At 33.4% G+C, this 23,911-nt stretch overlaps 1 protein-coding gene across 10 annotated transcripts in view; it reads right to left on the bottom strand.

Moving 5' to 3' along the window:
- Positions 1 to 23,911, bottom strand: part of LOC145279872 (cytosolic carboxypeptidase 1-like) — a 657,874-nt gene that overhangs the window by 43,094 nt on the left and 590,869 nt on the right. For 8 of the 10 annotated variants that reach the window (XM_080131321.1, XM_080131320.1, XM_080131319.1 and 5 more), the window contains one exon: positions 13,094 to 13,250. The exons of the other annotated variants lie outside the window; for them this stretch is intronic. In XM_080131321.1, coding sequence (XP_079987447.1) covers positions 13,094 to 13,250 — 157 coding nt within the window. The remainder of the gene's footprint in view (positions 1 to 13,093; positions 13,251 to 23,911) is intronic. 10 annotated transcript variants of the gene reach the window in all.

The following is a 23,911-nucleotide window of genomic DNA, read 5'->3' as shown; positions in this document are numbered from 1 at the left end:
ATTTTATAACCCGTGCGTCTCAGGAACTAATAGAGATAATCATTTGGTGTTTGTTTCAACGAGTGTTGTTATGTAATGTTGATTATTCTGAGAACAAATTATTACTAGTAAAGATAGTAATAAAGTTTAATAAAGTTAAAGAAACAAGTTAACATTTTACTGCATTTAAATTGCTTTTTATGAAGGCGTTGCGATCATTCGAATCATCAGCATCATCAGATTCTTACCTGGCAGCCGAGTTGTCTGTGAGATCGTGTTTTCTTCCATGTCTTGACACAGAGTCTTTTGTTTATCTAGAACACCGTGGAGATCCAAGGCACGTGTAGAGGGTACGAAGTCTGAACATCAGTAAGTTTATCTTGAGAGTAGGACATAGAGACAAAGGTCGCCTTTATAAAGATTGGATTTTGACTGTAATGTAAAGTGCATTCTGTACCCGTTCTCCATGGAGAGGAGAGTTTAGTCAAACTCGTTTTCCCTATATATAACGCTTGGTACTGTCGGATTCTGGGGTCTCGTATGCAGTACTCTACAATATTATACAATACAATGCATGCAAATTTACTGCCCAATATATTTTTCTGGTACCGAACTCTGGATTTCTGAAGCACATAGTCGAAAGGTCCGGAATTTACATAATTTTGGTTGTTCGTCAATAGGAGAAGCAGTCTGTGAAAATTTTTGGAAGTTTTGTATTTATAAAAATATATAAAAAAATAAAAAAATTGGTAACTGGAAGTTACCTTAATATTGTGTATATATATATATATATATATATATATATATATATATATATATATATGTACGTACGTATTATTTTCACCCTAAACAAGGCACATTGCCACTTTGTTGTAGGGGGCTACTATCAGGGACATAGGCATCAGAGGTACTGTGTAGGGTGTTGGGTAGCAAGCTGTCGGTTCACGTTACACTTGAACTTCTGCATGTCAGTACAGTTGGGGAAGTAAGGACCCGGAAGGAAATTCCAAAGTCTAGCTGTCCTGGGGAAGAAACTCCTGGAGTAGAAGGCTCTCTTACATCTATGGATCTCCACTGTGTAGGGGCGGGATTTAGCTGTTTGTCGGGGGTATTTACATCGAGGGGGCACAAGTGCTTGCAGTTCGTCAAAGCATTCACCGTTAAAGTACTTGTAGAACAGGTAGAGGGATACAACGTTTCGTTGATGGGACAGAGGCTGAAGTTTAGATGACATTTCAGGACCTATCAGATTGGCGACTCTCTTTTGAACCTTATCTAGGAGCGAGAGACTAGTGGCAGATGCACCAGCCCAAATATGACAACAATATTCCATACATGGGCGAATAGTGGCCTTATAGAGGTATAGGATACTTTCGGGCGTTAGTATCTTTCTAGCAGAGTAGAGAGAGCCCACCTTCTTCGCGGCGGTCCTGGCGATACTCTCAATGTAATTGTTCCAACTCATGTTTCCTGTGAGCGTTAGGCTGAGGAGTTTAAAAGATATACTTTCAGATAAAAAGTCTTTGGCCATTGCTATTGGTGGTAGAGAAGATTTTTTGTAATTATTGAAGGAAACATATATTTAGAGAGATACATACATGTATATATATGTATATACATGCATATATATGCGTATATATACATACATAAGTATATATATATATATATATGTGTGTGTGTGTGTGTGTGTAGAGAGAGAGAGAGAGACAGATACAGACAGAGAAGAAGAAGAAGAAGGGTTATTATTTACTTGAAATATTGTGTGCAGTATATTAATAAAAAAGTTGTTATATGGATGTTTTTCGGAAGAATGTGACAATTCAGAGATGTGTGAGCAAAGAGAAATCTGAGCAAAAGAAGGAAAATATTCGATTGCACAGACTTTCCTAAATAGCTTTGATAATTAGGCCATACTTTGAAATATCATAATTGCACCAGTATGCACTATAATAAATATAAAAAATTGTGAAAAAAGAAAATTATTAGTCACAAGTGCAAAACACCAATCTTTTTATCTTTCCTTCTTTTCGCAATTAAAAAAATTGATCATATATATATATATATATATATATATTCTGGATTATATATTATGTACTCTTTGATGTGTATATAAAATCATATTGTAACAAACTATTTTACTATTATCTACACTTGTATATATTTTTCTTTTGCTTAAAATGTTTTCTTTTCTCTGATATTTTTAGTATTTTATCCTGAGTGCTAATGGAGTTGCCCATCGAATCCTGTTCTGAAGAAGGTCGCTCTATAAAAGCATGTCTGTATAATTAAAAATAAGCATCGTGTGTAGAAACTATTAAACGACTAGGATACAATTTTGCATACTCTTTATTTTGATTATGATTTTTAAATTATTTTAATATTTTAATATTAAAATACACACACACACACACACACACACACACACACACACACACACACACACACACACACATATATATATATATATATATATATACTTTATAAAATATTTAACTTTGAAGACTAAAATAGGGAATTGAACCAATGAAATTCAATAAAGTCGGCACATATTTCCATAATACTCAAAACCGCTTCAATTTACATCAATGTTTGGTCTCATTCGATATAGGCAATTATATTATGCATGGATAGTCGTAACCAAAAACCTCCACGGCCAATAAACATGGTCGGTGGTCGCGCTCTCCACTACTTTTACATATGGGATATTCAAGTTTTGTCTTTCCCAGTAGCGTGCAATGACTATTACCTTCTCCAATTTCCTCAAGTCTTAACAGACACACGTTTCCTTCCGTATAAGAAATTCAATATATTGCTGTGTTGTCTAAACCTTAAAGAAAAACGTAATCTATCTTAGCGTTTATGTGTTTGTGTTCTAATGTTAATCGCTATCAATATGACCCAACTTTGCTTGGCATGTTATAAAATGAAGCGTTTTTGTTAGGATTACCTGAATCAATGCTAACATAGTTTTCGAAAGAAGTGATCTCGTAAAAGCCCACCTATTTACTTAAATAATGTATGCGTGTCTATTTATCTCATCTTAATATTTACATACGTGTCCCATTTGTTTATGTTCATGTCATGATATATGCTTCATACTGAGGGCTCTATTGCAGAGTATATGGTAAACTTAACTAACTTGCATATTTCTGTATCTCTCTATGCTTGTATTTCTGTAGCACACAAGCACACGCTCATGCGGACACACATATACACTCGCTACCTGTCTCTTTCGGTCTATCTGCCTGTTTCTATTTTTCTTTCTCTCTCTTTCTCTCTCTCTTCACACACACACACATACACACACACACACATATTTTATAATGTTTTTAGGGATACAAAATTTAGATATTGCAATTAGGAAGGGAAGACTTTTATGATTAATGATTAAAAGTAAATTTGTATATATATATATATATATATATATATATATATATATATATATATATATTCCTTTAATCTTCACTCCAAAAAGGGGGGAAAAAGGGGGAACAGGAGAGGAAAGAAAGAAAAATGGGGAGCCTTCTGACCGGTTTCGCCCTCGCTTTTCAAAGCTGTATCGAGGGAATTTTTAAAACAAACAATGAAAAAGCGATTAAAATTTCGTTTTATTCAATTTACGGGGAGAAAAACAAAGTGGGAAAGCAATTAAAATAAAACAGCGTTATGGTCGAATACCCTAGAGATTAATCACATTTAAACCCAGGAGGTATTCCCTTTGCTTGCTAGGTTTTCTAATAGTCTCCAAGATCTTAAGGTTTTATAGTGAATGAGCACGACTCAGAATAGAAGAAGAGTCCGTGCTAAAATTCGCTGCACAAAACGGGTTTTTAAGTAAATGATCAGTAATTGAAGACCCGTATGTGTTAGTAACAACATCCATTGCCTGGTATGTTCCATTCCTAATTTTACTGGGTACAATTTACCCACTAGATGTGATTAGGTCAGTTATTCTAAAGAAATTAGCTGAATTCTCTCGAATTAACGGGAATATTGTAGCCAAATGTCAAATTTATCTTCGTTTACCTTGGTTGGGTACAGTAAGTGAGAAATTTTTCAAACAAATAAGTTCAGCAGTTCATGGATGTTATTTTGCTGCCAATGTGCGTGTTGTGTTCTTTACGAGAACTTTATTACCATCTTCTCGAAAAGCCGTTCTACCCCCCTCCCATCATAATAGTAACGTTATTTACAATTTTGAATGTGGTTGCAGTGCCAACTACTTGGGTCGAACAGCATTAAGATTAGATGGAAGAATCCAACAACATGTACCCAGTAAAATTAGGAATGGAACCTACCGGGCAACGGACGTTGTTACTAACACATACGTGTCCCCAATTACTGATCATTTACTTAAAAACCCATATTGTGCAGCGAACTTAAGCACGGACTCTTTTTCTATTCTGAATCGTGCTCATTCACTATATTACCTTAAGATCTTGGAGACTATTCACGTTCGACTTAGAAAACCTTCCCTTTGCAAGCAAAGAAAATGCCTCCTGAGTTTGAACGTGATTAATCTCTAGGGTATTCGTCCATAACGCTGTTTTATTTTAATCGTTTTCCCACTTTTTTTTTCTCCCCGTAAATTGAATAAAACGCAATTTTAATCGCTTTTTCATTCTTTGTTTTAAAAATTCCCTCGATACAGCTTTGAGAAGCGAGAGGCGAAACCGGTCAGCTGGCTCCCCATTTCTCTTTCTTTCCTCTCCTGTTCCCCCTTTTCCCTCCTTTTTGGAGAGAAGATTAAAGGAATATATATATATATATATATATATATATATATATATATATATATATATATACATACAAATTTACTTTTAGTCATGAATAATAAAAGTCTTCCCTACCTAATTGCAATATATATATATCTATAAAAGTGAACGTGTCTGTGTGTGTCTGTGTGTGCGTGTGTCTGTGTACATTTCCCTACGCAATAACTCTGTCAATTTTTAGTTTACAGACTCGAAATTTGATATACGGGTACTGAGATTTGGGAAAATCGATGTGATCGGTTTTTGGCCAGAAATTTGGCGATTAAGGGGTCAAAGTTCAACGATTTGACCTTTGAGAACTTTACCAAACTCCTCCGACAATTTTGGGTGTACGCACTTGAAATTTTAGATATAGGTTCCTTGGACATGGATCTAACTTAATAACTTGATTTGAGCCCAAAACAATAAAATTTAAGGGGTCATAATAGGGGTCAAAGTTAAAAAAAATGATGTCTGAAGTCTCTTCCAAATTACTCAGACAATTTCTGGTTTAAATATTTGAAATTTTACATAAAGGGTATTCAGAGATAGGGCAAGCTTTTTCATCAGTTTGGATCGAAAATGTTTAGTTACCAATATATAAATGTATTAATGTATGTTTATTTGCATGTCTGCCTTAAACTTTCAATAGAGGCGACGGATTTTACCAAGACCAGTATCCTTTTTAAGTTCGACCTTTCATACGACAAATATCGAAAAATTGGCTAAAAACATTAATATCTTCCCCTTCAACTAGGCACTTTTCTACAGGGGTGCGTCACTTTTTTCGCCGATATTTTTGAAAGTTATCCTCTCCTTTAGATTGTCTGGCTTTAATTTAAAAAAGAAAATGTCGCTTCCGGTTTGGCGGTGGTCGTAACAGCATAAACTTTAGGTTTTAGCCCATTCTTTTCTTTCTTTGCGGTACGGGTTCGAGCCTGCCTTCCTACTACCACCTTTTTTTGTTCAACATACACATCTAAACACCCGGGCAACGTCGGGCTGAAATGCTAGTATATATATATACGAGCAAACAGTTAATAAAACATGTTAAAAAACACTTTGCAAAAGAGTTAAAAACATATTTAATCTGAAAAGGAAACACTAGATAAGTGGATAGTCCTTAATCCGCGGAGTTTCGAAAAAATACTTTCCTTCTCATCAGATGGTAGGAATTAGCAAAATGCAGGATCGGATTTTGCATACAAAAGTATTTGATGAAATAAAAAGTAAGTCAAAGATCTTACTTGATAACAAAAAAGTGAAGCAAAGAGAATATGGTGAAGAAAAAGGTGATTACACATGAATGGATAGTCTGGTGGAAGATAAATAATCCAATGACGGTAAAATCCAAATATGTAACTTCAAGAAAGTTAATTGAATTTCCATTTGCACACACACACATATATATATATATATCACTAGTTCATGTATCTACATAAAATTTTATGTATCTATTTTCAGTATTTACTTCAACAGTGCACAGTGTATGAGTAGGGCTAGGTCGTCAGTTTTAAAAATATGTATGGCAATTAAGCTACACATCATTTTTCACGTTTTATCTTCATAAGGGTTTGTCAGATTGACGAATCTTCACGAGGATGAACTGCGGAAAATTTTGTGTAGCTTAATTGTCATATATTTATTTTTAAAACTTACCACTATATGTGTGCGTATGTGTGTGTCTATATATACAATTTTATCACAAGTTGGAAAAAACAACGTAAATTCCATAAGAATATAAATTATTTTATTTAAAAAGAAATAGATTGCAGTGTCGGTCGGGAATTCATCAGTCTGGTCTTCTTGGTTTTAGAATAAATCCGACTGGTAATCTCAGAAACATTGGCCAGTACTCTTTTAAGCCGATTTCGAATTCTTTGACAATATAAAAGAGGACTGACAAATCTTTCTGCGATGACCAGGCGGATTTTATCCTAAATCCTTGATAATTCCAAGCAGATACTGTGGGTCAGATTATATTGCAAGGAAATCAATACTGTGCTCGTTTGTACGAGAGATAAATAGAAATTTATTTAAAAACTATGCATTACACTTTCCAGAAGGGATACCATTTTCCGAACTATTTTATTTTCTGAGTCGCCAAGCATTTGAAATAGGGTTTAAGAGCCTTTTCTAAACAGCAAATGCTTATACGTGACAATAAAAATATGGTATGTCTCTCGAATATGCAATTTATAATTTTGAAATAAATAATTTGTATACACCACGTCCGTCTTGAAATTCCACATTTCTGTATCTAATCTAAAAAGATCGATCACGGTGAATTCAACTGATGCAATGAATAAAAACATGGACGATGCACTGGGAACGCAGAGTTCAAGTCCATTCAGATCGATTAGGTGCTAATACAATCGGGAAAGATGCAAACACCTACACCTATGGCTAAATATCAATTCGTGTTCAATGAATAATTTACTATAAGTATTCGGTTCCGGTATTAAATAACTCAGAAAGGTTGTACATGCTGTTTAACAGATAATCAAATATATTAATTTATAATATGAGCAGACAGAAAAAGGAAAACTGTATGATAATGCCAATTGCTTATGCGAACGTTCTATATCGTATTTGTTACGATGATCACACTGCAGCTGTCGTCAGCAGGTCGAAAATTCGAGACACCCTAGAAATTTCACATATCAGTTTTAACAGTGTTTGCGTTTCTGTAAACTGCTCGAATGACATGCAAAGAAACATATAAATGAACCACCGGCTACATCGGTAGAATTGTGGAGAGGGTGAACTATAACACTGAAAATTGGAGTTACGACATATGAAGAGAACTCACAATGTAGACAACAAAAATAATAGTTACATATATATATATATATATATATATATATATATATATATATATATATATATATATATATATATTGGCAGTTATTATTCAAGCACATCTGATTAAACACGATTGAATACTTTTTCCGATTTTGCTTGGTAACTTTTCAATTCGCTTGAAAAGAATATGGCCGAACGACAACTACTGGGCGCTATAATATAAAACATCACAGCCGAAAAAAAGACCGCTCAGCGAACTGAACAGTTATCAAATAAAATCGGGAAAACGAAGAAATCAGTCGTGTTCAATAAGACGTGCTTGAATATATATATATATATATATATATATATATATATATATATATATATATATATATATATATATATTGCATGGAAAAGAAAAACGAGGAAAACAAATTAGAATTAAATAATCAATATATATATATATATATATATATATATATATATATATATATATATATATATATATATATATATTACTGATGAGACGATTCCAATATTTTCCCGATTCCGATACAATTACCGATTCTGAAGTAAATTCCCGATTCCGATACAATGACCGATTACGATTCCGATTCTTTATCAATCGCTAATTATTTAACTATAAAATTGTTATCTCCCTTAAACGTCAAAATACACTTGTGGAGAGTGGTTTATCGATTTTAGCTTTACTCATATTTTAAAATCAATAAATATTTATTATTTTATCATTATTACCTGCGATGGAAGATTTTAATTTAAACAAAATCAAATAAAAAAAAGATAATTAAAAGAATTGTTTTAGCATCGGAAATTAGGTATCCATTTTTCGATTCCGATACCCACAAATCTTCCGATTTTTACGATTCCCGATTCCAATTCCGATTAATCATCCCAACACTAATATATATATTAAAGGTTTAAAGAATGAATATATATATATATATATATATATATATATATATATATATATATATATTCATTCTTTAAACCTTTATTTATGTAAACATTTCTAGCTACATATGTATATATGTTTCATCTACAGCTATGGGCATGCGAGGCTACATCAGGGTACAATTTAAAATCCAGGATGCAGCTGAAACATATGTGTGCATGTAGTTAGAGTTGTTTGCTAAATAAAGTTTATTCAAGTATTAGCATAAATTGATTCAGTGGTAGAGCCACAGGCATAAGAATGAGGGGACTTACATCAAATGTTGCGAAGTTCAGCCACGTTAATAAGTCGTAAACAACGAAATATTGGTTCGTAGGTAATATATATATATATATATATATATATATATATATATCTGTAGAAATATATTTCTTATAATATATACCAACCCTTATTTAAGAAGCTCAATGTAATTACAGAGCAATATAGAGAATAAATGACAAAAAACTATATTCCAAAATTCATGATGTTGACCATCTTATAATTTATTCCTTTAATTCAGTTGACTTTTACAATTCTTGACATTATCTGTTTCGTAGCGCCAAATCAATCACTTAATTATTATATCAATCAGTGAGTCTATTATGCTCTTAACTCATCAGAAGAAATAGCAACAATCAATCCGTCAAAATGAAATGAAGCGTGGCTTGACATGATTAAAATCCGAAAATTGGAAGAGAAGCTGTATATACCTTTAATATGTTTCCATTACGCCGTTTTGAATTTTATAAAACTAAGTCACTAAACCCATTCGTACTAACTATCTACATTAATTTTTAATCTTCTCTTCTTCCAACATGTTCTATTTAATAATTAGTAAATTTATTAAGTCTAATTTGTGTATCCATACTTATGAAAATAACATCAATAATTATAAACTATTATACATGTTTGCATATACGAAACTAAACTGAACTACAAAAAATAAACGATTGATCTTTACGGTTATTATAAATAATCAATTGATTTGAAATGAAAACCATACATAATTCAGTTTTGTTGACTATTATAATCAATTATTAATCCAGTTATATTATTATTATTATTATTATTATTATTATTATTATTATTATTATTATTATTATTATTATTATTATTATTATTCCAGTTATATTTCTAAAAAACATTCAATTCAAAACCTATACCTACGTTAGGTTAAGTTTAAAAATTTGCTATGGTAAACATCATGAATTTTGGAATATTTTTTTTTGTCGGGTATTCTCTCTCTCTCTCTCTCTATCTCTATCTCTCTCTGTATATATATATATATATATATATATATATATATATATATATATACATATATATATATAATGTGTTTGCATCATACTAAAATTTACTTAATCCTTTTTCCCCCATATACACCTATCACACATCAAAATTTATCCTCTAATCTTTTTTAAACTTATCTGTTATCCAAAACCCCTATTCCCAACCATTTTCACAGCCCCTTAATTCTAGACAAACTCATCACCGCTTGATAGCACCTACTTTATTATATTTTTTTCAAACAACTCATTTATTCTTATTTTATTTATTTTTATTTATTTCTCTTTCTACCCTAAACTCGATTCCAATTCTAAAATCTACCTAACAGAATCTATAGATGATTTTCCTACCCAAAGAGATTTTATATAAGCTATATTAGAAACATCTGTTTTCGCATATGAACTTGACGCATCTTAGCTCTTTCTGTCCATCCCCACCACCGTCGTCGTAGACGATTGCTGACCTTTGAGCTCTGTTTCGGCTTTGTGACACGTGCATGTCACCATCCATTACTCAGCAAACTTTTTTGACACGCTCAATTATCTATTTCCCTTCTTTCTTTTCTTTTCTTCTCCCCTCTCATACATTGTCTTATCTTTATAGTTTTGCAAACTTTTAATTAAATTTTTTTGTTGCTTTCCGTCCCTCTCTTTTCTCCCTCCCCCCTGTTCTCTTCTCCCCTTTCTTTCGCTTACTTCCATTGTATTGGTTTTTAATATCGATATGTAATCACAAAAACAATAGTTTTCATTTTATTTTAACTTGAATCATCTACCGATATGAACGAATAATTTTTGTCCTGTCTATTAAAACAATTTATAATGAATTAAGTTAAGATTTGCTGTTAGAATCGAACTCATGACACACACACACACATATATATATATATATATATATATATATATATATATATATATATATATATATATATATATATATATATAAGACACCATAAATAAACCTAGCATTAAAAGTAAGGCAGATAAATCTGAAAAATTGAAATAAAAGGTCTGGATTTAAAATTTATAAGAAAATTAATATGGGTTAGAGATAGAAATAAGTAGAAAATATATATTTTTGAATTTACATAATAAATTTGCTTTAAAAATATATAGAGATATTTACCTCTTAATTTTTCTTTTTTTGAAATCAGGAACTGTGGTTAAAATAGTCATTTAGATTTTGCTATAGCTTTTTATCTTATTGAATGATGAATTTTAAAAAGGGGGGATGCTCGTGCAATAAATTGTTTCCGTTAGCGTATTTTTGATTTAAAGACGCCCCGGTTTATATATAGAGAATATTATTATTACATGTTTTAAGGGGAGATAATTGTCATGTTTTCTTTACTTTAATTATTATTTATTTGACGGGTGTAAGGGAGGTAATTAGTCTAACTTAATTTATTAAATAAAAAAAATAAAATAAAATAAAAAAATAAAAAATAATACTAATAATTGTAATCTATTTTTACTAATAAGTAATTTTTAATGATTTAAGGTGGTTTATATTTATTAAATTTAAACCAACGTTTATGACTACATGTCATAAGCTCCTGTCTTGAATTTAATAGTTTGGTTGTACTTTTTATATCTTCATATTTTAAAATTTTTAGGGTCTCTTTTGTACATAGTGCACAAAATTTATCTCCTGGTTTATATGATTTGAAAGTCTCAATTATTTGTCATTTTAAGTTGAAAGAAATATTGCTGTTTTTTAGTTGCCAAATATAGTTGGATAAAGTAGTTTGGTTTGACAGAGAGTTATTTTTAAAAGAATGTTTGTGCGTTGAAATTCTATGTTTTATTAGGCCAGATGTGGAACCAAAATATATTACCTTTTGCTTGTTGTGATTATTTTCCGTTAGGTCTGTTGTTGGATTATTATATGGTGGGTTGATTAGTAACTGATGAGGAGACCTTGCTTACCAAAAAACTATATATAATTATTCTACATAACTTGATGTATACCACAATAAAAAGCATTGTTTTCCGAAACGATCGTACAGATAATTGATTTTGTTGTTCCTTCTTATGAAACAGATTTTTAATTTAATTAAAATTTGATTTTCAAATTTTAAATTATAAATCACATTACTTAATATTGAATTAACTCTAGGACATTTAACTATCGAGCTTATTATATATCTAAATTACAACGAGCACTTTCTATTTCCTGTATTTTAATTAAACTAGTAATTTTACTGTTACATTAAAATACACTCAGCTCTTTAGACTATTGTTCTAATCTCCTTTAAATTATATATATATATATATATATATATATATATTAGCATTGATCTCACTAATTTGGTTTAATATTACAAGCGATAAAAGCGATAATATATTTAACCATAAATATTATATTTACGCATAAGTATTATATTTACGCATATTATATTTACGCATAAATATTATATTTACCCATAAGTATTATATTTACGGATACATATTATATTTGCGCATAAATATTATATTTACGCATAAATATCATATTGTAATTAATGCATAATTCTTATTTATTATAATATAGGTATTAAACGTAGTGTTAAATTTCTTTTAAAAGAATGAAATAACAACAACGGAATGAAACTGCGACATTTGCATTCGAGTGTTATGCTTTCTCTAAACAGTCTATTTCTTTTAAGCAAAAAAAATAATACTCTAGTTGAGATCGAAATCAAAACCTAAAAGCAGTATGTCAAGTACCATAACCATTCCGCCAGCCTGACTCGCTTTTTATTAAGTGTTTTTAAACCGATTTATATTTAATATAACCAGTCTGTAATGCGGACTAGTCATGCACTCGCAATTGTGAAACAAAAAACAGATAAAAATCCGACGACTCTCACGCCCCAAATTTTCTGATTTCGACTCCTTAGTCGCCCTTTTTCCGGATGTCTAAATAATCTATATACCAAATTTCAAGTCTGTATGTAAAAAATCGTGTAGTTTATAGGTTGAAAAATGTCCTCACATACATTCTCACTTATATATATATATATATATATATATATATATATATATATATATATATATATATATATATATATATATATATTTGTGTGTGTGTGTGTGTGTGTGTGTGTAACAAAGTAATAACTTTAATGTCTTTTTGCACATTACGCACGATTTTATCTGGTTTACTGCGAGTGAAAGATTACTTTCAATGAGATGAAATTCCCTCTTACGTTTGTCAATCGACAGAAGAGGAACATAAATGCTTATCACTGAATAGCTATTTTTAAAATGTTGCATATAAAAGAGAACAGCTAAAACGCCTTTTCACACGCACACCCATTGTTGAGATATCTGCACACTCTTTTACTTACCATGGGTCGTATAATCGTTGCTTCTATCCAGTCAGCAGAACTGGTTGACTGAGAAGTCCTTCGGTATTCTGAGATAGGGTCGAACGTTCGAGCCGGGGGATTCCACACACCATTAGCCACTGTCATGTTACGATTAAGGTTGTGTAGTGACTTTCCCCTGTTAAAACGATAAGTTTATCATGAATAAATAAAAGAACTTATAACATTTTTAATCTCGTTAGGAAGATTCTATTTTATTCATTTTTTTTAAACATAATTAAATATTAAAGAAGAAATTTTCCTTCGTCAGTCTGAAATAATCATGTATTATTTTGGTTGTGTAACATACTCCGCACATCCAATATGTTAGCTTACTTAAATAACAGTTTGTTTGCCTTAAATTTTTCCTATATTTTTTTTTACTCTTTTTCACCTCAAACAAGGCATAATGCAACCTTTGACTTGAGAGGCTACTATTTGGGATCTTGTTTTATAGGGGTTGTGAGCGATGTTTGTTCACATTAGATTTAATAGGTTAGTACAATCAAGGAAGCAGGAAACATGGAAGGAATTTCAAAAATCGAGTGAATAAACTATTAGAGTAGATGGATTTCCGACATCTAGAGACCTCAACAAGAAAGGGTTGGGATTTTGCCGTTTTTTGAGTTAGTTGAAATTAAATACGTCAAGAGAGCCAAGTGCTATTAGTTCATCAGAGAACATTCCATAAAAAATACTTGTATAATAGGCACAGGTATGTGACATTGCGGTGATGAGACAGAGGTTGGAGCTTAGTCGACAGTGCGTGACCAATCAGATTTGAGACCCTTTTTTGTCAGCCAATATGTGACAACAATATCCTATGCATCGGCGAATTGTAGCTTTGTAAAGATATAGGATATCTCTGATATAAGTAATTTTCTAGTACGGTAGAAGGAGCCCACCGTCTTTGCAGCTGCCTTGGTAATACCCTCAATGTATTTGTTCCAATTCATGTGGCCTGTAAATTGCCGAGAAATTTGAAAATGAGATCTCAGGTAGAGTATTCTTTGTCATGGCAATCTGTGGTTAAAGAATTATTTTGTATTTTTTGATATTTTCATAACAGAAACCACTACAATTTTTTATGTGTCATTTTGGATTGAGTTATATTTTTGAAAGCTTCTACTTTAATTGTTCTAATTATCGTAATTTGTAATTAACTCGCACAGTAACTTATCTCTTATAAAGGTTCTATCTATCATTTTTACCCTCTATCACTGTATGCTATGCGACACTCCCACCGTAATTATATACAACGTCTAGCTTTCTATTTCTGGTTCTTTCTCTTAACAATTTAAAATAAACCTAAAATAAAGGAAGGAAGAATAAAATTAATAGATTAAAAAAATTTGAAAAGTTCAACCACGCCTTTATATATGTGTGCGTGTGCGTATGCGTGTGCGCGTGTGTCTATGTGTGAATGTGTATATATAATTTAACTACCATTGATTAGAAGAAACATATTTTTCATCTCTGTCCACTATTTAAAAGCATTGTTGGTCGGTCATCTGCATCTGAGTATAGACCTATCAGTCTTCTGTGCATCATGAGTATATTTTATAAATATGTAGTAAATCACAAAATTATCAACAAAAACAATCTACGCAGAGAGAAGCAATATGGATTTCTTCTTGCGAGGTCAACAGTTAATGCACATAAAATCAGTTAATCTCTTGCGTTTTTTTCTAGTGCAATAATTTCATATCATAACATATATAACACATGATCAAAGGCACTTTCATTAGTGTCTAGGACCAAAAATTGCTTCGCAAACATTTTAGCTGTGTGATATTCTGACAATATCTTCGAAACCATCAGATCCTTTTTTACTGTAAGTCTATAAAACTGTAGATGGCCAGTGGCCAGAAAAAAACTACACACAGCGTTGGCGTTGCTCCAGGATCTATTCTGTGGTGAACAAGTCTTCATTAATTATCTGACAAATTATATCCTGTGATTATTTGTTGACATCTATGCAGATTACACAATGGCTGCACTGTGAAGAACACTGACGATCATAATTTCATTGATTATCGCTCTTCATATCTAGAAATGTCAACATGTCAAATCAAGATTTTCTAATTTCATCACCAACGCGCAAATCCTTATTTCGTCTCAGTCGAAATAAATAATATTTCTCAAAGAATTCACTTACTGTGGATGCAATCCTCTGCCATGATAAGAGTCAAATACGTCCTAAGATGGAATACTGCTGCCACATCTAAGAAAGTGCCACTTTCTCCTGTTTTGATAAGGTCCAATAATATCGACTTCGAAATTTGTTGGTGATGGTATCTTCTCTTTTCTGCAGGCTCGTTCCTCACTGGAGACGTTGCTAATCTTTCTTACCATATTGTGATTTCCATTTCGACGGAGCTCAAATGTATGTTCCTCCTTATAAAGAACCTAGCGGGGGTGGCCAGCGTTGCCCAGTAGTTTAGGCGGTGTAGTAAGGAACTCGGAGGGGGGGTCAAACATCAGTAGCGGGGGTGCCCATTGCCAGGGTGTGTGTAGGTGGTGAAGTAAGGAACCCTGGGAGTGTAAAAAAGTGGTAGTAGCGGTGGAGGTAGTAGCGGGAGGATCAAAACAAAACAGCAGGCATGGGTGTTAAAAAGTGGTAGTAGGTATGCAGGCTCGAACACGTAACGCGAAGGAAAAAAAAAGGTTAAAAAAACATCTTAGCCGATGTCTCTCGTCCGACCGGAAGTTCCGAACGTTGAAATTAAGCGTAGTCAATCCAACCGATACGATGACTTGCGAAAATAGCGACGCAAAAAAAAAAACGATCCCTCCTTGTAAATCGGGTTAGTTGAGCGTGAAGGAATTAATGTTTTTCGATATTTGTCGTCCGAGACATCGAGTTCCAAAACGATACTGATCAGGATTCATCGCGTCTGTCGAAAGTTTTTGGCAGACACACAAATATACACATAAACATACACAAAAACATACATACATACAAACCGACGATTGAGATTTATATTAAATATTACTTTTAAAAACTTGCTAATGTTTGTCAACATGAAACGAATCAATAAACTCGCACCGTAACGATTAGATTATTGCTGTTTGATATTTGACATGAAGTCGAATACCAATCTCTGCCCTTGGGATAAGATATGCCAATATTAAATCTAATATACAGTGATTGAGACTGAAATAATTATGTTAGAGGCTTTACTTTGAACTCGTCCGAATTGTAGACCTCGTAACTATCCTATGTAGACCTATGTAACGTTATGACTATATTCTATAAAAAGTACTGACGCCCCTTCTTTTATTGGACAATGAGCTACTCCGAGTAACATATTAAAAACGGCAATACTAGCTGCGAGAAATACAACTGTAGTATGAGTGCAACCAGACCGTTTTCCGTAAACATTACAAGCCAGTTACTCCACTTGCAACTATTGCATTGTTGAGTTACAGTGTTAGCCGTTCAGATAGCATTAAACAGGCGAAAGAGTTGCAATTGTTATGAGAGATCTATAATAACGTCAATGTATCAGTTTTGCAATTTTTATATCATTGTAGAAACATTTTTTGTTAACTTGAAAGCTTTAACGAAGTTTTTTTTTCAAGCATATAACTATTTTAACTTACCAAGATGAATTATTTCATTGCATCTGTGTTATAATTATAGTTTTATCATGTATATTTTACAAAGGCCAAAGGGAAAACGTATTTTTTGTATTTTACTATTATTTGCAATCTGAAAACGTAATTTTGTAAAATAAGTATTAACCATGTAATTTCTGGTATGTATAATGATTAATATGAAGTGACTGCACGCGTGGTGTAATATGAACAGTGATTTCGGTTGGTAGCTTCATTATTTCTTTACGGTGAGATGGGTTAAATCTGTATGGGTGTGGCACCGAAGTTAGTAATCAAAGAGAAAACGAGTGATTGAATTTGATATGAAAATCCGTGAATTGGAATAAAATTAAATTGTTTGCTTTTGAAAACACGTACTAATTATTACCCTGAATTACCAACGGAGCAGCTTTGCGTGTTCAACTTTTATAAAGAAAGATATACCATTCCATAAAATAAAATAAGATTTCATTTACTTTATATATAAGATGTACTACTAAAACAGTATTTATTCTGAAGCAACCTATATCTAATTCAACGTCATAATGGAAATTATTCAGTTAGGCTCGTGTATATCCAGTCCTAAGTTAAATATGGACGCATGTTTACGCAAAAACTCTAATGAATTTAGATCCATGCAATGTCAACTTCAATACAGAAAAACGAGAAACAATTATTTCGCCGTTGAGAAGAAAGCTGCAGTTACTTGTCTGTGATTTTATATCTCCTCAGTCGACCTCGCCTAGATGAAGTGCCATATGGCCTTTAGTGAACATCATGTGGATGTTATCGATGGGAATACTTATCACTGGACAGGAAAAAAAGCAAACCTTAGTGCCAGACCTGAAAGATAATATGTATAATGTAAACACAATGCTAATGATTTACGAGTGACTCAAATGAAAATCAGAAAGGGGCTGTCACTGCTCAGGTTGCAAGACATATGTTAATGGCAGTAATCACTCACACTATATATATATATATATATATATATATATATATATATATATTTTATATGTGTGTGTGTGTACTTGTGTGTGTGTGCGTGTTTTTATTATATAGATGCATGTATATACAAACATATATATAAACATACATATACATGCATGCATATAGTAACATACATATATATGTATATATATATAAACACACACACACACACACACACACACACATATATATATATATTGATATAGATATAGATATATAGCTACTAATATTATGTCAATAAACACTGTAGTTAGTACTTGTAAAATGTTTTTGACTCCTAATAGGGGTAGTTATTTATTTGCCGCCCACCTCGGCAAAATGTGGCACAAGGCCGGAAAGTGGGGATCCAGCAGGCTCCCCTAAAGGAGGGACACTCCTGCAATTTTAAAAATTGCCTGAGTAACCCCGTCGGCATTCCCCGGTCGGGGCGCCTCAGGCAGTAAGCAACCAACTTACTCCACCGGAAATCCCAGTGGCAAGGCCTGGGAGGGTGGACCTTCTAGGTATTACCCAGGCGGCGTACCTCAGTCCAACAGGTACTGGATCGGTTCCCGGCCCCTCACCTGTTGGACTGAGTGTCAAGTGACGAATCCTTGACTGGTACTACTACCCTGTCTCCCTGCAGCCGAAGCCGCTAGGAGACACATCCCCATCAGACGAACTAATGGGGGTATTTATTAAAATGCTGCCCACCTCAGCATTATGTGGCACAAGGCCGGAAAGTGGGAACACCGCAGGCTCCCCTAAAGGAGGGGCACTCCTGCAATTTTAAAAATTGCCTGAGTAACCCCGTCGGCATTCCCCGGTCGGGGCGCCTCAGGCAGCAAGCAATAAACTTGCCCCACCGGAAAGCCCGGTGGCAAGGCCTGGGAGGGTGGACCTCCTAGGTATTACCCAGGCGGTGTACCTCAGTCCAACAGGTGCTGGGCCGGTTCCCGGCCCCTCACCTGTTGGGCTGAGTGTCAAGTGACGAATCCTTGACATGTACTACCCTGTCTCCATGCAGCCGAAGCCGCTAGGAGACACATCCCCATCAGACGAACTAATGGGGGTAGTTATTTAAATGCTGCCCACCTCAGCATTATGTGGCACAAGGCCGGAAAGTGGGAACCCCACAGGCTCCCCTAAAGGAGGGGCACTCCTGCAATTTTAAAAATTGCCTGAGTAACCCCGTCGGCATTCCCCGGTCGGGGCGCCTCAGGCAGTAAGCAACCAACTTACTCCACCGGAAATCCCAGTGGCAAGGCCTGGGAGGGTGGACCTTCTAGGTATTACCCAGGCGATGTACCTCAGTCCAACAGGTGCTGGGCCGGTTCCCGGCCCCTCACCTGTTGGGCTGAGTGTCAAGTGACGAATCCTTGACATGTACTACCCTGTCTCCCTGCAGCCGAAGCCGCTAGGAGACACATCCTCATCAGACGAACTAATGGGGGTATGAGACGAATGGATTCGCCAATCATTTTTATAACCAACGGCTGTGCTAAACAACCAATGAAAACGTCCCAAAATAAATTATAAAAAATTGTCGAATTTTGGATTCAATCAGTTCGCCGTTTACTACGTCACGGGCCGCATTTAATTCTTGGCCGCCATCTTGGTTACTGATCTGAAGTACACCGCCATCTTTGTTCAACACAATATCTCAGAACTTAAGAGGTTAACTACGTTACGGACCGAATTTAATTCTTGGCCGCCATCTTGGTTACTGATCTGAACTACGCCGCCATCTTTGTTCAACACAATGTCTCAAAACTTAACAGGTTATGCGCCCAGCCACCGTCTTTTCTTTGACGGATCGGAATCTAAATTCGAATTGTGGCAGGTAAAATTTCTGGGATATCTAAGGATTCGAAAACTACACAAAGTCATACAATCTCCAACAGAGAATCCAAACGACCCCGAATTTTTCGAAAAGAACGCGACTGTTTTTGCAGAACTGATTCAATGTTTAGACGATAGAAGTCTGTCTCTGATTATAAGAGACACATTGGATGATGGGAGGAAAGCATTGAACATATTACGAGAACATTATTTATCAAAAGGGAAACCGAAAATAATATCCCTATATACAGAATTAACGTCTCTGAGACGTAACGAGGATGAAACGATTACCGACTACGTTATAAGGGCAGAAACAACCGCCAATGCCTTAAAACTCTCAGGTGAAATAATAAGCGATAGCTTGTTGATATCAATGACTATCAAGGGACTTCCAGCCGATTTTAAACCATTCACAACTGTTATAACTCAGAAAGACACACCCATAAATTTCAGCGAATTTAAAGTGGCATTGCGCAGTTACGAAGAGACTAATCGTATGCTCATGGACAATAATAACTCCAGCAATATTATGAAGTTCAAAAATGCTTCTCGAAAGCAGACACCACCAAATTACGCACCTCACAGCAACGTATTCTCCAAAAGTAATTTTCCCAAGAAAAAAAATAAAATTATCTGCTATAATTGTGGACAATCCAACCACAAAAGTTTCCAATATCGGTAGAAAAACGCTCTAAAATGGACTCCGTAAAAAACGTTGAAAACTTTGAGGAAGAACATACATTTCTATTCACATGTAACTTTGACAATACCACAAACGGTACAAAGCTCCTTGTAGACTGTGGTGCTAGAGCGCACGTTATCACCAAGGAATCTGATTTTATTAATTTTGATTCAAACTTTAATCCTCAAAGTCATTTTGTCGAACTTGCCGACGGTAGTCAAGTAAATGATATAGTCTTGAAAAGAGGCGATGCTAAAATATCCCTAAAAAATAATAAAGGCGAAATCTGTAACTGTATTCTAAAAAATGCCCTAATAATAACCAGACACGTCGATACTCAATAAGGGAGCGAAAAAGGCCAGACTTCTTATAAATTTAAAAGATACAAGATTACGGCGTGGATTACTGTTATTCGTTGAACAGCGCACCGGAAAGTTATAATGAGGCGATTAATTCAGAAAATTACCAAGAATGGGAACAAGCTATGGTATCCGAATTGAAAGCTTTATCTGAAAATAACACATACGAAATAGTGGCAAAACCAACAGATAAAAATTTCTTCACGCTAGTTTTTTTCCAAAAAAAATCACAGCTTCTGGCAATTAAACTTTTAAAGCAAGATTTGTGGCAAAAGGCTTCTCACAAATTTCTGGAGTGGAATATTGTGCAACATTTTCAGCAACGACAAATTTAACGACAATTAGAATTGTATTACAACTTGCCACTCAATACAATTTAAAAATACATCAAATGGATGTAAAAAATGCTTATTTAAATGCTCCGATTGACTGTGAAATCTACATTCACCCTCCAGAGGGATTTAAAATGAAAAATAAAAATTGTGGAAATTAAATAAATCATAATATGGACTAAAACAAAGTGCACAAAATTAGAATTTAACACTCCATAATTATTTAATAGAACAGGAATTCAAACAATGTCCCGTAGAGGCGTGCATGTATACCAAAAATGTAGGTAATAAATTGTTGATTTTGTTTTTTTGGGTTGACGATATATTACTCGCCTCAAACTGTGAGAATACTTTAAAAGATGTTAAAAATGAATTAAATAAAAAAATTAAAATGGCCGATCTTTGACGACTGTCATGGTTTCTCGGTATAAAATTTACCTGTAAAAATGAAACTATAACTATGAACCAATCACGATACATTGAAAAAATTCTGCTCAAGTTCGAAATGCAATATTGTAAGCCGCGTTCAACTCCCGTCGAAATGGACAGAAATAAAAATATAGGGACCGACACAAAATTCATAGATAACCGAATATACAGGGAAATGGTAAGGAGCCTCATCTACTTGATGACCGCAACAAGGCCTGACATATTTTACACTGTAACAAAGCTATCTCAAAACTTATCGAAACCGACAATTAAAGACCTTAATCGTGCAAACAAATCATTTGTTACCTAAAAGGAACCAAGGAAAAATCCTTAAGCTTTAAAAAAATCTACATATCCTCTAAATTTAGAAGGCTTTTCGGATTCAGATTGGGCTAACTCTGAGGATAGAAAGAGTATAGCGGGGTATTGTTTTAGACTATCAAAGACTGGACCTCTTAGAAAACTAAAAAGCAACAAATTGTTGGCCTTTCTACTTTTGAAGCAGAATATGTGGCTCTTACTCATTCCGCGCAGGAGGCAATTTTTCTGAGCACCCTTCTAAAATCTATTTTAAAACCAGATCTAAGTAAAAAAACCTATAGTAATTCATTGTGATAATCAGAGCAGTATCTTATTAACAAATAATTTTATGATTCATCAAAGGTCGAAGCATATTTATATCAGATATCATTTTATAAGGGATGAAATAAGTAAAAAATCTATTACTCTTACTTATGTGACGCCTGAGAATAATATAGCCGACATTTTCACTAAACCTATAAAAAGTAAAAAAATAAGACATTTTATAACCGAACTTTTTGGAATCTAATTTTAATTTTTTTATGAATAAATCTCTTTCCAGAAACCCAAAAGGAGAAGCATGAACAATCAAAATCACACACACAATATATATATATATATATATATATATATATATATATATATATATATATATATATATATATCTGTATATATATATATATATATAAACACACACACACACACACACATATATATATATATTGATATAGATATAGATATATGGCTATTGGTATTATGTCAATAAACACTGTAGTTAGTACTATTTTCCGTTTTGCCTATGATGAAGCCGAAAAATATCGAAATTTCCTAAAGCACTAACATATCACGCTAGACTGAAGTGCAGTGATACCAGGAAACAGTTTGTGGATAACGACATATCGTTGTCATTAAATATGTCATGCTCTTTATAAAAATTAATGGCACTCTAAGCACGAAATGTATCAGAAATATTTCAACTTTAAAAAAGAAAAAAGAAAGAAATTGAATCGTATTTTCCTTCTTTCTTTTAATAAAATATTTCGCATTTTTAATGTGTTCTAACACAGGTTTATCTGTTTATTCAATATTATATATATATGCATATATATAATTTCATTTTAAGCTATTAAGTCTATTTGTAAATACATAAAATAAATAAATAATCTCCATAGTGTAAAAATTAAATAACAATTACATTATGCCTTGTTGTAAATAAATAACAGGGGCAACTAAAAGCAAGACACCACTCGTTCACAAGTGATGTACACTGTAGGTTTCTATTTTTCGGCTTGTCTTTGTTTCTTAGGATGCTGAGAAGTTTAGGCGGGTATAGCCCTGGTTCATTTACAAAAACTGCAATGCTTAGTTTTTAAATATATACACAGTCAAACTGTTTCGCTGTATCATAGCCCTTAAATCCGATTAGCAATTTATTTATTTATTTATTTATTTAATACATTTAGCTAGAACAGAAATGTGACCTTCTAGACGATAGTTGGCTTTTATAATTTACAACATTTGTTTATTGCTGAGATATGTAAAATCACAACGATAAATACTGTCAAATACCTGAAGCTCCATTCTTTTTAAACAACGAACATTACGTTTATACGCTAGCACTAGTTTATTATTTCACATACGGTGTGCTGAACCAATGAAAAAGGAGCCTATTTCAGTGATCAAAATGCGCACGCGCGCGCACACATATATTATTATTATTATTATTATTATTTTGGTTTTAAATTCTTTCATATAGTTTTTTTTATTATAAAGAAATAGTTTGAATCAAAATTTTCTTGGAGAAACCAATTTAATATGAGTTGCGTTAGTATTTTTGAATAGATACTTCAAATCATTTATCGTGTGGTAATTTCTTCGGCTTTGTTGAAAATCGTGGAAGAAGTCAGATGTGATACGTAGCTTTAAAAGCAGCAAATCTCTCTCTTTCTGCCTTTGAGTACCTTTCAAAACTCTAACTTCGTCCACCCCCGCCCTCTACCCTGGAAGTCGATAATGAGATGCTTATCAAGTATGCAGCTAAAAATATAAAATATGAAAGAGCGTTTCTTTTATTTGTTACTAGAGCGCGGAAAAACAAAAACGTGACGTCTTTGTCGTTGCACCCATCGTCAAACCGGAAGTGATGAATTAAGGCTAGTCAATCGAAAAGAGAGGATGAATTTCGAAAATATCGGCGAAAAAAGCGACCCCTCACTGTAGAAAAGTGCCCAGTTGAGGATGATGGAATTAATCTGTTTAGCCAAATTTTCGATATTTGTCGTCCGAA

Source organism: Euprymna scolopes, chromosome 7, assembly GCF_053919585.1.
Source record: "Euprymna scolopes isolate OS-2025 chromosome 7, ASM5391958v1, whole genome shotgun sequence".
Lineage (NCBI taxonomy): Eukaryota > Metazoa > Mollusca > Cephalopoda > Sepiida > Sepiolidae > Euprymna > Euprymna scolopes.
Note: the sequence above shows the minus strand (reverse complement) of the source record. Positions and strands in the feature narration are given on the sequence as shown.